At 47.7% G+C, this 17767-nt stretch overlaps 1 protein-coding gene and 1 long non-coding RNA gene across 4 annotated transcripts in view; one reads left to right on the top strand and one right to left on the bottom strand.

Annotated features, from left to right (window-relative positions):
* Window positions 1-17767, top strand: part of LOC126078018 (HLA class I histocompatibility antigen, A alpha chain-like) — a 317484-nt gene that overhangs the window by 200353 nt on the left and 99364 nt on the right. For 2 of the 3 annotated variants that reach the window (XM_049887971.1, XM_049887961.1), the window contains exons 6-9: window positions 4782-4833; window positions 5235-5392; window positions 5598-5873; window positions 6508-6565. In XM_049887971.1, the coding sequence (XP_049743928.1) occupies window positions 4782-4833; window positions 5235-5392; window positions 5598-5873; window positions 6508-6565 (544 nt within the window). Of the gene's footprint in view, window positions 1-4671; window positions 4834-5122; window positions 5393-5597; window positions 5874-6507; window positions 6784-6917; window positions 7023-7580; window positions 7629-7794; window positions 8146-17767 lie in introns of those variants that run through there. The other variant, XR_007517938.1, reaches the window with a different exon arrangement.
* LOC126078235 (uncharacterized) overlaps window positions 1-17767 on the bottom strand; it is a 274476-nt gene that overhangs the window by 159816 nt on the left and 96893 nt on the right. The gene's annotated exons all lie outside the window — the stretch shown is intronic.

Genomic DNA, 17767 nt, shown 5'->3' with positions numbered 1-17767 from the left:
GACTTTAGATTAACTTCATGACTAAGTAGACTATATAAATGGCACTATGGCGTCCAAGGTCTTCTAACTTCATGGGAGAGAGGAGAATTACCATCAGCAATAAAAGCCCAAGGCTGATTCCAATAAGGCAAAAGTCAGACATACCTCCTCTCTCCAACCTTTTTTAACCAATTCTGATACCAGCCGTCTGTCCCACGGCACTCTCTACTTCTCTGCTGGGCTCAATAATTCATTGCAATGGCCACACGGGACTTACAGACAATACTCATGATTTGGGGGTTTATTAGGCAATTTTTTTTTTTTTAGGCAAGTAACAGGTTACAATTCAGGATCAGGAAAGACTCAGGATACAGTTCTTCAGTCTGGACAGCTTCTTGGTTGTGCCCACAGGCAGGCCTCTCCCTGGCCCTCGGCCCCTTGGGCCTCTTGGGCTGGCCAGCCTCTGCCCTGCTCCGGCAAGAGTTAGAAAACTCTTTAGTTCCACCGATAAATGCCCAGAGGCACCCCACTCCACCAGTAAGCCTTGGCTCGAAGGCGCTGAGCTCTCTAGCTTCGTGGGTTGGAAAGACTAGCTCTGCCTACAAGTGTTTGGAGGCACCCCACTTGGACAGCCTGTAGGCATTCGGCTTTCTTGCTTTGAGGGCCGGGAACCCCACTGTGCTGTCTCCTGCTGGTCCCCTGGTTCTGCTGCTGCTGGTTCTCTGTTATGCTTGCCACCACTTCTTGCTGTCTTGTGCGATCTCTGGTGTTGTAGCTCTCTGTCTCCTGGGTCTAGGAGTCAGTGTAGGCATCCTGGGTCCAAAGCACATCATCTGTTCTCAGCTCTTCTTTCTTAGTGGTAGTGAGGTTCCCTCTTTCTGCCTCTGGTATGGCGCATTTGAAGCTTAGCAAGGTGGCAAAACTGACCAATCCCCTCTATAGGCTCCATATACCTTATTTGCATGGTCCCACACCCACAAATGTGCCATGCACCTCATTTGCATTATTAGCAATATTTCTAACTCCCTTTTTTGGTGGGCCACAATCACCTTATTAGCTTAGTGCCACCCAAACATTTGGTGGGAGTTACAAGATCATGGTGAGAAAAGCCATATAAAAGTGATCCATAGACAGATAGTATTTCATTACCATTCACTACAAACTGTTTACTTGAAATTAAATTTCCAATTGTAACCAAATAAAACACAAAGGAAGAGCCAGGCCATGCTAAGTAGGTTACAAGATGGCCTCCAATAACCACCCTCTGATTACTGTATTGTTCTGCGCATTCTCTGTTTGCTTGCCAACTGTGCCCTCCGCACCCCCTCCCCAGGTATTTTCATAAGCCAGCTATATGTCTGTTTGCCAATTGCACTCCCACCCACCAGGTATTTTCCTATAAAAAACCAAAGCCGCTGCCAACGAGTCAATTCCAACTCATACGACCCTATAGGTCAGAGCAAACTGCGGCATAGAGTTTCTGAGAAGCGCCTGGTGGATTCAAACTGCCGACCTTTTAGTTAGCAGCTGAGGTCTTAACCACTGTGCAACCAGGGTTTCCAGTAGTGCATTTATGAAAATACCTGAGGAGTAGGTGTGGAGGGCACAGTCAGCAAACAAACAGAGAATGCACAGAAAAATACAGTAATCAGAGGATGGTTATTGGAGGCCATCTTGTAATCTGCTTAGCATGGCCTGGTTCTTCCTTTTGTGTTTTATTTGGTTACGATTGGAAATGGAAGTTCAAGTAGTTTGTAGTGAATGGTGGGGGGATGCCATTGGCAAACAGACGTAGAACATTATCTTTGTAAAAATATGGGCTCACCTTCTTCCAGTTATTGAGACATTAACATAGGTGCTGCTGTGAAAAGATTTTGCAGATGTAATTAAGGTCCAAATCAGTCAGCCCTAGACAGGGAGAGTATGCAACCAGGTGAGCCCTTAAAAGGCCTGGGCTCTTCCTGATCAAAGAGATTCAAAGTGTGAGAGGGGGTCAATGTGAGGAGGTTTTGGACTGTGAGCTAAAAGATGGAGGGAGGCACATTGCAAGGAAAGCTGGTGGCCACTGCGATTGGAAGGACCTCCTCGCTGACATCCAAGAAGGAAATGAGAACCTCAGCACTACAACTGCAAGAAACGGATTTCTGCCAACAGCTCTGTATGAGCTTGGAGGAAGATCCCAGCTCCAGATGAGAGCATAAGTTTTTGAAACCCTGGTCTGAAGAATCCATCCGCACCAAGCCTGGACAGCTGACCTACAGACCTGTGAAGAAATAAATGGGCGGTGTTTTAAGCCACTAAGTTTGTGGTATTTTGTTCTGCAGCAGTAGAAAACTAATACACAGGCTCAACTCTGCCACGGATCAGCACACAGCACTTTCTCCACTGAATGAAGTTATCAACTGTCATGCACACTAGTTGCATAAAATAAAATCTTTCCTAATTTTTTTAATATTTTTCATTTTGATTTTTATGTGATGCAAGTAAATTTTTCTACAATCATATTTGTCATTCATTCAATAAAAATGCCTACTATGTACAGGCACATCAGGATAAAGATTGAAGTCATCAAGGATTTCATTTGACTTGAATCTACAATCAACAGCCATGGAAGCAGCAGTCAAGAAATCAAATGATGAGTTACTTTGGGCAAATCTGCTGCAAAAGACCTCTTTAAAGTATTAAAAACCAAAGATGTCACTTTGAGGACTAAGGTGCAATGGTATTTTTCAAACGCATCGTATGCAGGTGAAAGCTGGACAGTGAAGAAGTCCAAAGAAGAATTGACTCCTTCAAGTTGTGGTGCTGGCAAAGAATATTGAATGTACCATGGACTGGCAAAAGAATGAACAAATGTGTCTTGAAAGAAGTACAGCAAGAATGCTCTTTAGAAGCAAAGATGATGAGACTTTGTCTATATATATTAGAGAAACCCTGAGACTTTGGCCCCTGGACACCCTTTTAGCTCAGTAATGAAGTCACTCGTGAGGTTAACTCTTCAGCCAAAGATTAGACAGGCCCATAAAACAAAGAAAGACTAAGGGACACATCAGACCAGGGGCAAAGACAAGAAGGCAGGAGGGGACAGGAAGGCTGGTCATAGGGAACCCAAGGTTGAGAAGGGAGAGTGTTGACATGTCGTGGGGTTGTGAACCAATGTCATGCAACAATATGTGTACTAGCTATTTAATGAGAAGCTAGTTTGTTCTATAAACCTAGATCAAAAGTTCAATTAAAAAAAAAAGGGACAAAAAACAAAAGAGAGAGAGTGGCAGAGACCAAGGGGAAGAAGAAGGCCTGAGGTATGAGAGAGACAGCGAAAAGGCCTGGAGAAGCAGGAGACAAGAAGCAGAAGAATTCTAAGCAGTGGCATTATCAAACTTAAGTACGTTGTTATAGATTTTTAATTAATATATTATATATACATGAGGATCTAGCTGGGTATTCTCTCCATTTGATCTTTAATACATTCTTTGAGGCTACCTAAAAATGAATTGCCTCTTCATGTTAACCAGGTTAAAGAAAATAACAATATCAAGTGTCCCAATAAAATATGGACATCCCTTGTTGTTGTCTTGGACTGGCTCATGCCAAAGCCCATGTGTTACAGAGTAGAACTGCTCCATAGGGTTTTCTTGGTTGGAATCTGAAGGGAAATAGATCAACAGGCCTCTTCTTCCCCAGGGACCCTGAGTGGGCTCCAAATGCCAACCTTTCTGTTATATCCTTTAAAAAAAAAACAAAAACTTTTTTAGAAGTTAATAATTCATAAACACAGTCAATGCCTGTGCCCTGGTGAAGGCATTTTGACTGTTGAACACTTGCAGCTTTGAAGAGGTTAAAGTTCCTACACTCTTCAGGTTAAAATACACAGTAACAAATTGTGCTTTCATGAGCTGCTTTGTATTGAAGATAGGTGTGGGACTCAGACAAACTCAGAGCTATGGAATGAACATAATTTTAATATACACTAACCCAGGAGTCATAGATACTTTGGGAAAGTCAAACTTCAAAACTTTGTGAGCCTGACTGTAGAGCCTTTCGGACACATTTATACATGAATGGACAAAATCACTTCTCTTACAGATTAAATTCCTGATGGTTTGGGGTTATCAAAGTTGAGCTAGCCACTGCTGTTAATAAAAAGGAAACTTGTCTCTGTGGGAATATCTCTCTGGTGTCTTCAGACACAGCCTCATCTAGGTTTAAAGAGGAGACCCTGTTCTTCTACCTTCATTCCTAAGGTGAGCTCACTCTCTGGCATCAAATTCTTTGGGAGTGAATTTTATCATCCAGAAGTCAGGGGTTGGGGTTGGGAGGGGAGAAACAAGAGGTGGAAGGTAGAGAGTCCAGTTCAGCAAAAGGCATTCCAAGGATGGGAGAGGGAGAACAGGGCTGGCCCCAGCCTGGGGTTCTGTCCCAGGTTTCCTCTGACAGCCCAGGGTAGGACTCAGGGAGCCAGTGTGACAAAGAGTGCCCCATACCTGAGGACAGGGGTCAGGACAAACTCCTAGTGCCCAGGCATGGCTCGCAGGCCCCAAGGGCGGTGACTGGAGTGAGAAAGCCAAGCACAGGGGATGCCCATGCCTGGTCTCCCCAGAGTTTCACTTCTCCCTCTCACAACCTATGTCAGTTCTTCCTGCCTGGGCACAGCTGACGCGACAGCAGTTCTCACTCCCATTGAGTGTCTCACTTCTGCAGTAGCCAATCAGTGTCTCCTCAGTTAGGGATTATAAGGTCCCCAGGGGCGCACTGGAAATCAGTTTTCGGAACCTCTACTGACATTGGTGATGGCTTCCCAGGTCCTTCTCTTCTTGCTTTCCGGGTCCCTGGCCCTGACCCAGACCCAGGCGGGTGAGTGCGAGGTTGGGAGGGAAACGGCCTCTGTGGAGAAAAGGGGAGAGAGGGGACCGCCCAGCGAGAGCTCAGGACCATCGGGGAAGCTGCCTCACCACCACGCCCTCCCAGGGCCCCTTCCCCCGCCCTCGTCCCCGCCTCTCCCACCCCTGTGTCGTGGCCCTGCTCCTCCGGCCGCCCCTTGTCCGTCCTCCCCGCCCCTCCCATCCCTCCCCGCCCCCATGGATCCCGGACCCGGGAACTGTACGGGGAGGGGGTCGGTGGTCTCAGCCGCTCCCGCCCCCAGGCTCCCACTCCCTGAGCCATTTCTTCACCGCCGTGTCCCGGCCCGGCGGCGGGGAGCCCCGCGTCATCGCCGTCGGCTACGTGGACGACACGCAATTGGGACGCTTTGACAGCGACGCCGCGAATCCCAGAGCGGAGCCGCGGACGTGGTGGATGGAGCAGGAGGAGCAGGAGCCCTGGGAAGAGCTGACCCGCAGAGCCAAGGGCGTCGCACAGAATTTGCGAGTGCACCTGTGGACCCTGCGCGGCTACTACAACCAGAGCGCCTCCGGTGAGTGACGCCGGGCCCGGGTTGCAGCTCACGGGTCCCCTCGCCCCCACAGACCGGTCGCCCCGATTATCCGGGTCCCAACTTCACACTGAGGCCTTGGGACCCGCCCAGCCCTTCGACCCGGGAAGAGCCGCGGGGATTCCCCCGAGGTTTCAGTCTAGGCCGAAACGGCTAAGTTGGCTGGGCCGACCGCGGGGTCGGCCAGGTTCTCACACCATCCAGTGGCTGTCTGCCTGTGACCTAAGGTCGGACGGGCGCTTCCTCCGCGGGTACCGTCAGATGGCCTACGATGGCACCGATTACATTGCCCTGAACGAGGACCTGCGCTCCTGGACGGCGGCGGACGCCGCGGCTCAGATCACCCAGCGGGAGTGGGAGGAGGCCGGTAGGGCGGAGCGAGTCAGAGCCTTCCTGGAGGGGGACTGTGTGGAGTGGCTGTACAGATACCTGGAGAAAGGGAAGGAGACGCTGCTGCGAGCAGGTAAGGGGGGCCACGGGGTGCCTCCCTGATCTCCTTTCAGGCTGGGACTGTTCCCCCTGATGTCACACAAAGAGGAGAGAAAAATGGCATCAGCGCCAGAATACCCACCTCCAATGGGTCGGGAGAGACCCGATTCCACCCGAGTTTCCAGGTCCTGCACCAGAGAGTGACTTGTCCAGAGGACTGCTAAGGAAGGGTCTCAGGGATAATTAAGGGCTCCAGTCTCTGGGGATGGAGGGAGAGATGATTCTTGGAATAACTGATTGGCAATTCCCATTGAGCCTGTCAGTGGCCTTGGGAACTACAGGGGACTTTCTCTCTCAGGCCTTGTTCTCTGCCCCACATTCAACCTCTTTGAAGATCTGCTTCCAGCTTTTCTATCTGGTCAGGACCAGAAGCACCTGTTCTTCCGCTCAAGACATAGAGCCTATTATACCAGGCTCACCCAAATCTACAACTTTCCAAGGAATAGGAGATTATTCTATACCCCTGGGTGCAGGCTGCGGTTTGGATTTTGCTCTCCATCCCCCCACCCCAGTTGTCCTGTTCAGTCTCGGGATAGTCACGTGAGCCCTGCTCAAGTGGTCCATGGAGGCAATGGAAAGTTCCTAAGTTTTCTGACCCTTCCACTCAGATCCCCCAAAGGCATATGTGACCCACCACCCCATCTCTGATCACGAGGTCACGCTGAGGTGCTGGGCCCTGGGCTTCTACCCTGTGGAGATCACACTGACCTGGCAGCGAGATGGAGAGGACCAGACCCAGGACACAGAGCTTGTGGAGACCAGGCCTGCGGGGGACGGGACCTTCCAGAAGTGGGCTGCCCTGGTAGTACCCTCTGGAGAGGAGCAGAGATACGTGTGCCGTGTGCAGCACGAGGGGCTGTCTGAGCCCCTCACCCTGAGATGGGGTAAGCAGAGGACAAGGGCAAAGCCTCATCTCAGGGTGCTCTTCTGGGCACCTCCAGCAGGGTCAGGGGTGAGACCTAGAGGTCAGGGCACCTTCCCTTCCCCTTCCTTCCCTTGCCTTTCCTTCCCTTCCTAGAAGTGCCTCCTCAGCCCACCACTTCCATCCTGGGAATTGTTGCTGGCCTGGTTCTCCTAGGAGCTGTGGTCACTGGCGTTGTAATCTGGATAAAGAAGAGCTCAGGTAGGGGAGGGGCTGGGGTCTGAGTTTTCTTATCCCACTGGTGGCTTTCAATCCCTAGGTAAGACTTTGTTTCTCTCCTGCCTCACTATAGAAGACACCATCCACATACCCACACCTACCCAATCTGGGGCCTTGGGTGTTAACAGTTACTCTTATGTAAAGCATGTGTAAAGACGAAGTAGAAACCTCTCACCTTGACAAGTCTGGTGATGGGAGCTGATTCTCAGCAGTTATAGGTCAGAGAGAAAGGTCTCTGCTGAGGACAGACCTGCAGAAGGGTGGTTTGTCCAGTTCCCACACATCTTTACTCTTGTTTCTGGACCCTGTCCTGGGTGTGCAATCACAGTTCTGGTTCCTCTAGAACTTATGGCCCTACCTCCTCCCTGGTCTCTCATAGGAACTTTTCTTCCCACAGGTGGAAAAAGAAGGAACTATGTTCAGACCCTTAGGACATTGTAGACAGAAGCCCATTAGCCCCTCCCCACCACCACATAATTTTTTCTTTAGTCTCATCTCCTCCTGTGGGCTCTGACCAGATCCTGTTTTGTTCTTCCCCAGGTGGTAACAGTGCCCAGGGCTCTGATGTGTCTTTCACAGATTCTAAAGGTGTGGTTCTGGAGGGCCTGATGTTGGGGAGGGGTTGGGGTAGAGGGGAAATGACTGGGTTATGGGGATTTGGGGATTTGGACATTTTGAGCTTGTGATGAGTTGTTCATCATATCAATACTTAGAGTCACTCACCTGTTTTGTTAATGATTCTTTTCTTCTGTAGCGTGAGACTCCTGCCTTGCGTGGGACTGAGTGATACAAGATTTGTTCACATCTCACTTTGTGACTTCAACAAACCCTGACTTATCTTCCTGCAACTGGTGTCTGAATATATCTGTGTTCCTATCAGCGTAATGTGAGGATGCGGGGAGACTAGCCCACCCCTGCTCAGTAGGACTCCCTCCCCACACTGACTTGTGTCCTTTCCCTGATCAGCATTCCTGTTCCAGCAAAGGCAGGGCTAGAACTTCTCCATCCCTATCATAACTTTGTGTTGCTCTGAGCTGAGCAGCTTCTCACTTCCCTATTAAAATTAGAATCTGGATATGAATTTTTTTCAATTTCTTGGCAAGAGGTGCGGATGATGGGTTAATTCAAGGTGAGGAATACTCAAAATTTGAGAGAGGAAATAAATGGAAGATCTGAGAGCCTTCCAGAATTTGCATCTGTGCTATGCTGATTCTGTCACAAGTGGGGACAGGAGGATGCTGTGGAGGAGCTGAGTGTGGACCGGGCCTGTGCCCCACGTGTGCACATACCCATTTGCATACACCCAGAATGTATTCTAAATTCTAAGCAATCATGAGACTGTTAGTATAAGGAATCTGTTGTCCAATCTGATTAGGTTGTACACACAGAGACACTTTACAAATCGCTGGCAATCAAAAGTTGTCATTACTATTTATACAAAGCTAACCAAAAATGATAGGAACATACTTGAACTGAACCGGTCCCTTCTATCCCCACGAGTACCCAATTTAGCACCGTAGGAGAGGAACACACTTATGTCTAAAAGGGGGGCCCATTTACTGGTCCCAAATTACCCAAGTCCATATTTGTGTGACTGGGTGGTCATACTGTGACCACAGGTGTTAGCAGCTGTGTATTTCTCTAAGCAAGTGTGTTGCCAACTCAGGTCAGGTGCAGCATAACTGTGTTTGTTCTCTCTCTGTCTCTCTCTGCACTGTCTCTGTGTGGCTTTCCTTGGCTGGGCCTGGACCCCTGTTCTATTCGTCTAACTCTGAACCAGCATCTTTGGGGACAACGCTGAGCCAGCACCAGGCTTAAGCTAGCATTATGACAGCTCTTAATTCGAAACTGTTCACAGGTAACACTCGTACAGTGAAGGAGCACTGATGGTTCAACGGTTAAGTAATCGACTGCCAACTGAAAGGTTGGTGGTTTGCACCCACTCCAAGGCTCTGTGGGAAAAAGACCTGAAGATCTGCTTCTGTAAAGATTACAGCCTAAAAAACTTATGGTGGCAGTTCTCCTCTGTCACATGGGGTCACTATGAATCGAAAATCGACCAACATCACCTACCAACAACAATCTGAACAGTGCATGCCCAAGCCTCTGAGGGCAACTTCTTGGCCCTTAGGGTTACCATTCTCAGTGCAGCCAGGGAGTCTGCCACTGCCAAAGGCAAGCCAGCTCAGCCCCCATCTGCTCAGTAGGCCAATTCTGCTACTGCTGCCCTGACTGCTTCCTCTGCCACTGGACGCCTACTGGACCTTTACCACCAGCTCTGTCCTGGGCCCCTTCTAGGCCTCTCTGCCACTGGCTCGGCCATTGTTTCAGTCTTCAGTGTTATCAGCTCAGTGCTATAGCCCTTTACCCACATTATAACTCATTTTGGAAGGTGTCTAGGAGATTCTCAGCTAAAGGACCACAGGCCCAAAGGACACACTTTTCTTTAAACTCTTGTTGATCAGGGGACCCCCCACAAACTTCTGTGAGACTGCCTACTTTTATAGACAAACTGCTTTTTAATTTTCAAGTGTGGCTTTCCATATGCCTACTGTGATGTGTGTCAACTTGGCTGGGCCATGATTCTCAGTGTTTTAGCAGTCATATAATGTGAGCACTTCCCTGTTGAGAGTTGATATGTGATCACCCCCACGACGGCATCTGCTATGAGTAGCCAATCAGTTGAGGGGAAATTTCCGTGGCAGTGTGGCCTGCATGGAATGTGGGTGGACATTCAGGCAGGGGTTCTGGGGCTCATTCTGGAAACTGAAGCTGGTACCTTTTGGTCTGACCTCTGGTTCTTTGGCCTTGAGCTAGCAGTTTACCTGTGGCCCTGCCTGCCAATCTTGGGATTTCACAATCTTCACAGGCTGTGAGCAACAACCCTGCTCTCTGGCCTGCAGATCTTGTGTTTGCCAGCCCCTGTGGCTATGTGAATCAGGAAAAGCCTTTTTCTTGACCCATGGACTTGAGATGTTACAGCTTCTACAGCCTCATGAGCCATTTCCTTGATATAAGTCACTCTCAATATATATATATAGAGAACTCAGTCTAAGACACCTACCAATCCAGCCAATCCTATTGGGTGGATGTAAACCACCCAGTCCTATTGAGTTGATTGCAAGATAGGAAAACAGACAATAATTGCAAGCCACATATGCGGTTAGCAAAGAGACCAATCACTGCAAGGCACAAAGAGAACAATCACTTGGCAGACTGTGGCCCAAAATCATTTTGAGAGAATTACAAACCCAAGGACAGAAAAAACCTCTAAAGAAACCCACTACATTGAAACATAGAAATAAAACAAGTATTTAGAAAGTGGTAAGTGCTATGGGAAGATGACTCAGAGTGGGGGAATGTGGGAAGAGGGAAGATGGCTGTTGTAACTCAGGTGGTTGGCATGAGCTTCCTTGAGAAGGTGGCCTTTGAGGAAAGATTTGAAGAACATGAAGGAAGTAGCCACGATGATTATCTGGCATAATCTTTCCAGGCAGGGGGACATCAAGTGTAGAAACACCAGAGCAGAGCTGTGTCTGTGTTCTCCGAGCAGGGAGGAGCCCAGTGTAGCTGCAGCAGAGTCATTGAGATGAGGTTAGATGTGTTGCCAGATTCTGTAGGGCCTGAGGGTGTAAGGAAGGCTTCTGACTTCTACTGAGTGAGATAGGGAGTTACAAGACAGTTTCGAGCCAAAGAGAGATATGGCATGACTGCTCTTTTGAAATGATCGCTCTGGCTTCTGTGCTGAGAATAGAATCAAGACGCAATGGGTAAGCGAGGCAGTAGGAAATCTGAGAAGTATGTGTTGCATTCCAGCTAGAGAGGTTGGTTGCTTTGCCTGGGTGTGAGCAATGAAAATAGTGGGAAGTGATTGGATTCTGCATATATTTTGAAGTTGGATGTTATAGGATTTCCTAATGGACAAAATCTGCAGTACGAGAGAGAGGAACCAAGGAGGACACCAACTTTTTTGGTCTGTGTAAATAGGAAGATCGAGCTGATGTCAGTAGAGATGGGGAACACTCTGGAAGGATAACTAGATAACTGGGAGCTCCTAAAAATCAAACACCTATGCTCATCCAAAGACTTCACCAAAAGAGTAAAAACACTATCTACAGAGTATGAAAAAAATTTTAGCTAATACATTTCTGATCAGCACCTGATCTCTAAAATCTACATGATACTGCAAAAACTCAACTACATAAAGACAAATAACCCAATTTAAAAATGGACAAAAGATATAAACAGACACTTCACTAAAGAAGACATTCAGATAGCTAACAGATACATGAGGAAATGCTCATGATCATTAGCCATTAGAGAAATGCATATTAAAACTACAATGAGATTTTACCTCACTCCATCAATGCTGGCATTAACCCAAAAAACAGAAAATAATAAATGTTGGAGAGGCTGTGGAGAATTTGGAACACTTCTACACTGCTGGTGGGAGTGTAAAATGGTACAACCACTTTGGAAATCGATTTGGCACTTCCTTAAAAAGCTAGAAATAGAACTACCATAACATCCAGCAATCCCACTCCTCAGCATAAATGTGGAGAAATAAAACCTTTACACGAACAGATATATGCACACCCATGTTTATTGCAGCACTGTTTACAATAGCAAAAAGATGGAAGCAACCAAGGTGCCCATCAACGGATGAATGGATAAATAAATTATGGTATATTCACACAAAAGAATACCACACATCAATGAAGAACAGGGATGAATCTGTGAAACATTTCATAACATAGAGGAACCTGGAAGGCATTATGCTGAGTGAAATTAGTCACAAAAGGACAAATATTGTAAAGACCACTACTATCGAACTTGAGAAATAGTTTAAACTGAGAAGAAAACATTCTTTGCTGGTTACGAGAGGGGGGAGGAAGGGAGGATCGGAGGGGGTATTCACTAATTAGATAGTAGTTAAGAACTACTTTAAGTGAAGGGAAAGACAACACACAATACAGGGGAGGTCAGCACAATGGGACTAAGCCAAAAGCAAAGAAGTTTCCTGAATAAACTGAATGCTTCGAAGGCAGCATAGCAGGGGCAGGGGTTTGGAGACTATGGTTTCAGGGGACAACTAAGTCAATTGGCATAATAAAATCTATTAAGAAAACATTCTGCATCCCACTTTAAAGAGTGGCATCTGGGGTCTTAAACACTAGCAAGCGGCCATCTAAGATGCGTCATGAGTCTCAACCCACCTGGATCAAAGGAGAATGAAGAACACCAAGGACACAAGGTAATTACGAGCCCAAGAGACAGAAAGGGCCACACAAACCAAAGACTACATCATCCTGAGACCAGAAGAACTAGATGGTGCCCAGCTACAACGGATGACTGCCCTGACAGGGAACACAACAGAGAACCCCTGAGGGAGCAGGAGAACAGTGGGATGCAGACTCCAAATTCTCATAAAAAGACCAGACTTAATGTTCTGACTGAGACTAGAAGGACCCCAGTGGTCATGGTCCCCAGACCTTCTGTTGGCCAAGGACAGGAACCATTCCCGAAGCTAACTCTTCAGACATGGATTGAAGTGAACAATGGGTTGGACAGGGATGCTGGTGAGGAGTGAGCTTCTTGGATCGGGTGGACACTTGACAATATGTTGGCATCTCCTGCCCGGAAGGGAGATAAGACGGTGGAGAGGGTTAGAAGCTGGGGAAATGGAAATGAAAGGAGAGAGTGGAGGGAGGGAGGAGGCTGTCTGATTAGGGGGAGAGTAATTGGGAGTATGTAGCAAGGTGTGTATAAGTTTTTGTGTAAGAGACTGACCTGATTTGTAAAGTTTAAGTTAAAGCAAAATAAAAATTATATATATAGAAAAAAAAAAAGCACACAGATCAGGGAGTCTAAACTGTAGTGTGCAGAGGAATCACCCGGAAATCTCATTAATAATCAGAAAGTCTGGAGTAGAGCATGTGACTCTGTATTTGTAACAAGGTTGATGTTGATGCTGCCAGTCTTCTAGTAGCAAGCATGTAGACCAGGAATTCTCAACGTAGATGTGAACCAGCCTCAGCGGTTGGGTTTGTTAAGCAAGCAGCTCCTGGGTCCTGTGCCCAATACGGAGCCCTGGTGGCACAGTGGTTAAAAGCTTGGCTGCTACTAAAATATCTGCAGTTCAAATCCACCAGCCACTCCTTGGAATCCCTATGGGGCAGTTCTACTCTGTTCTTTATGGTCAGAATCGACTTGATGGCAACAGATTTGGTTTAATTCATCAATTGGTTTGATGGAATCATCTGATATCTGCTCTTCTGTGTTTGACTTTCTTTGCTCACTTTTTTTTGGGGGGGGGCTGGAATTCATCCATGTGTATGTGCATAGTGATAGTTCATTCATTTACATTTCTGTGTAGCATTCTATACTTCAGTTTTTCTCTCTCTTCCTGTAGCATCTGCCAAAAGGCTTACTCAGCTTCTCAGGCTCTCAGCTACCACTCAACTTGACAAGTGCTTTGAAAGAGAGAATATTACCAATACTGGGCCCACATTTCTGGGATTTCTTCTGTTTAAATCTGGCTCCATCAAGTCCTCACTGCCCTGGTAACTCCGATGCCTTCAAGTGGATGTTCTTACCTCTTGACCAGCTTTTGTAGTTGTCCTGGAGGGGGGGTTGGTCTGAAACAGTCCAATCTGCCATGGCTGGAGTTGAAACCCTGACTAGTTTCTTTTAAGATAGATTTGAAATTTCTGAATCTCTACATACTCGTGACTTTTGATTTCTGAGAGGAAGAGAAGAAACATGTATAAATGAACTCCTAGATTTCAGCCCAGAAATCCAGTAGGAAACAAAAAAGCTACTGACAGACCTTGAACTTCCCCAAAATACAGCCCTTTCTTCACTTCTCACAGGTGAACAAGGCCTAGTCCATAGAATCGCATTTTAACTAATGGCTTAGAGCAGCCTGCTGTGAGGTGAGGGCTTCTCTGACCTGTGTTCACAGCCTAAAGACACACACAGATGGTAGGAACTTCCACGGCTTTAAGAAAGGATACTGTGTGGTTGGAAGGTGGTAGGGTGTCTTGATTTTTTAATTGCTGCTAATCTGGCAATTTTAAATTGGGGGTGGGGAGGAGTTACTTAGCCCTGGTGTGTAATTGTGTGTATTTACACCAGCGGAGGTTTCATCTACAATGTCTCACTAATTACGCTGTGTCCCTGAGCCCCACCGACAACCAGCAGGCCCCTCGGTGCCACCCTGCCCTGGTCCAGCCTCACCCACATAGTAGACAGGCAGTGCCATGTACACCTGCTCTCTGTGGTGCATACTGTGCCCCAGGAGTATATGGATGGTCAGCCAGGTGGCGGGGTGGTCAATAGGGAAGTCCTTTCATAGGAGCCAGAGCCTGAGCATATATGGATGGTCCACCAGGTGGCGGGGTGGTCAATAGGGAAGTTCTTTCATAGGAGCCAGAGCCCGAGCACCAGAACCTGCAGCTGTTGCCCAGGTGGAAGCCTTGGCTCAGCCACAACATGTGATGCCCTGTAGAGCCTCCCCTGCCTATGACCTCCAAGCCCCTAGGTCAACCACCAAAACTGAGATTTGAGGTCAGAACTACAGAGTTCCTATGTTCTGGGGTTGGGTAGCAGAGAGCAGGGTCTGAGGGCATCCAGATGCCAGTGCGGTGATCTGAAGGAGAAAGAGGAAGGATCCCAGAATCTGCGGGTGGGAGCTGGCAAGGGGACAGGGGCAGCCCTGGGATCCTGGGAGATGGGGAGTGGATCACCTGGAACACGTCTTAATGCTGAGATCCTTGTGTCCAGGATGGTATACAGTCACCATGTCTTCTTCATGTTCCTCCAGGGCCACTTGGTCTACTATGGCAGCCCTCCTTGTTGTAGGCGATAAAGGCACAACTGAGGCCATGACTGCAGGCTGCTTGGGGCTGAGCTCAGACATATCTGTGAGGGGAATTTGGAACCAGGGCTAGTCCACCCAGAGTGGCACAGGCACCTGTCCCTCACTCACATGGCCCAGTGCCTGGGTACCCTCTTCAAACCCTTCATCACAGGTGTCTCCTGTGCCAGTACTCCATGTGCTGCTCTACTCCCTTGCTTCCTCTCCCCTTCTTTTGGCATTGATAATTTCCGATGAGGTGGGGCCAAGATGGCAGAATAGCCAGACAAGTCCTGTGAACCCTCTTACAACAAAAACCTGAAAAAACAAGTGAAACCATTATATTTATGACAAGCTAGGAGCCCTGAACATCAAAGGCCGACTTAGAAAGTGAAGCGAGTGGCAGGGGGTGGGAGAGTCGGTTCAGAAGCAGAGAGGAGATGCCGGACCTGAATCGCTGGGAACCCTCAGGCACCATTCCCGGGAGCAGCTGCTGTGGGCTGATAACAGTGCTTGGCCACAGTTTCCTCAGGGAGAAGCAGTCAGTCGACTCACTCTTCTGGAACCGGAGAGGAATGGCACTCTTGGCAACAGCTAGTACTTGCGTATATTTTACCGCAACCCCTCCCCCAAGCCAGCTTCCGTGGCTGTTGATTTCTTTGGGCCTGTGATAGGCCCTGTTGAGCACCTGGAGCCATCCTCCCGGCCTTGGAGAAGGAATAATTCTGCACCTGGGAGAAAAGATAATTTGACAGCTCCACTAACCTGGGGAGCTCAGGACAGAAGCAGCTCCTGTCCAGGCATAAATGGTCCATGGACTTTGAATACCTTTCCCCCTGCATGGACCTGTGTGGGCCTATTTCAGGAGAATAGGCTCTTGTTGGCAGACTACAACTGTTTGATCTGTGCAGTGGAGAGGTGGGTGTTTGATATTTGACACCACTTTGCCTATCATACAGGGTCCTCACCTACCCACATCAGGGGCCTAAGGACTGGTGGCTCCACTCAGGTCATCCAGCCACCCTCAACAAGGGTCCAAGTAAAACAGGCTGCTCACCCATATTGAAAACCCCAATCCACACCCCTTCCCCCTCTTTGTCTTGCTAACCACAAGCTTGTTTTGAGAAGGAAGTTGCGGTAGTTAGTGGCCCTGTCCACTGACTAGCCCTAATTACACCTTGAAGCACACACAGATTGAAATCACATTCTTCAGCTGACCCCCCGACCCCCAAATATATGCATGGGAGGGCTAAAGGCAGAAAGTAACCGGTACCAAACCCAACCCCCTGATGCCATTGGAGACAAAAACTTCCCTAGCCCCCTTAGCCGTCGAGCACGTGGCCTTATGGTCACTAGACCCCAGGTGCTCCTTGTATGCGCATACGATAAACTTAGCACTTTCTGTTTCAGTTGCAATCAGTGTCCATCTTATTTCGATAGGATAATAAGGCAGGAGAAGAACCCGAGTGGCGTTCAGGTACAAATTCTGGCAACTTCCACCGGGGACTGCTGACTGCGAAACCCAGGCAGTGGGTATCCGGACCCCCTATACCCCTTAAGGCATGCCCGGATCTCATTTGATTGGTAAGTAGTCTTGGGCAGCTACCACGATTCCGGCTTGGGACGAAGTCCGCCGGGTCCCCACCTCAGCTCGGGAACAGAAACTGGATGGGAGAGGCCTCTAACTTCAGGTAAGCGTACTCAACCAGGTTGTTCCACTGATCTCAGGAAATTAGGCAAGAAGAGGGTGGCCAAGCACAGTCCTAAGATCAGACCGCATAACAACAAGGGAAATAGGGGTTGTGGCCCACTGGACCCTCTCTCGCCTAATTAAGGGGCCCTCACCCCATTGGTGATATGGGGGGTTCAAGTCCCTGTGTAGTTTTTTGGAACACTCTTTTCCTCTTTCTCATCTTAGTGTCCAGTCTGCTTTTTTTTTTTTGCTCTCCTCTTTCTTTCTTTTATTTCCTCTCTCTTTCTTTTCCACGTAGAAAAGGGTGGTTTTTTGTTTTCACCCTGAGAAGACTGTAATCCCAGGAATTACCAACCCTATCTGTGGGTTGTAGATGTAAGTCTCGGTTTGAGAATAAAAAAAGAATAGCCTGAGAAAATAAGCTTCAGAGTCCCTCCGTGGCCTTAAAGTTTTTTTTTTTTTTTCTTAAAAAAAGAAGAGGAGATACATGGCGAGAACAGATTTTCAGTCTAGACTGGGATTTGAATCACAATACAGAGAACACTCCAGGCAGAGTGTTAAAATTTTAAAAAGAGGTTATCTCCCAGAGCTGAGAAGACTCTTGGCTGCAGTGCATGAGACAAATAAATTCCTATTAGGCTAAAAGAAAAGCTCCAAAAACTGAAAGAAGTATAGGGTTAAAAATCCCTTGGCTAATAGAACTGACCTGCCAAGTTTATGCTGAGATAAAGAGAAAGAAATTGTTATCTTTTGCCTTTCAAAATGCCTAGGTGCACTTAAACATATGTAAGTGAATTGAGATTATTCTCTCCAGGCCCCAGTCTCCCTAGCTAAGAATTGATGGATTCATTTACAAAATTGCTAAAGAGCTTTGGTATTTACTGGGTAGATAGCCTTTCAAAATACCTCTGTCAACTTAAACATATGTAAATGAATCAGAATGACCTAATCTTTTCTTCTACTTGGATTTAAAAGGTAGGTAGAAACCAAAAAGCCAAACCCCCAGTGCTGTGGAGTAGATTCCAACTCATAGCCACCCTATGGGACAGAGTGGAACTGTCGGAAGCAGTTTCCAAGGAACGCCTGGTGGATTCGAACTGCTGACCATTTGGTTAGCAGCCATAGCACTTGACCACTATGCCAACAGGGCTTCCGAGGTAGGTAGGGCAGGACAAA

Source organism: Elephas maximus, chromosome 1 (genome assembly GCF_024166365.1).
Source record: "Elephas maximus indicus isolate mEleMax1 chromosome 1, mEleMax1 primary haplotype, whole genome shotgun sequence".
NCBI lineage: Eukaryota > Metazoa > Chordata > Mammalia > Proboscidea > Elephantidae > Elephas > Elephas maximus.
Note: the sequence above shows the minus strand (reverse complement) of the source record. Positions and strands in the feature narration are given on the sequence as shown.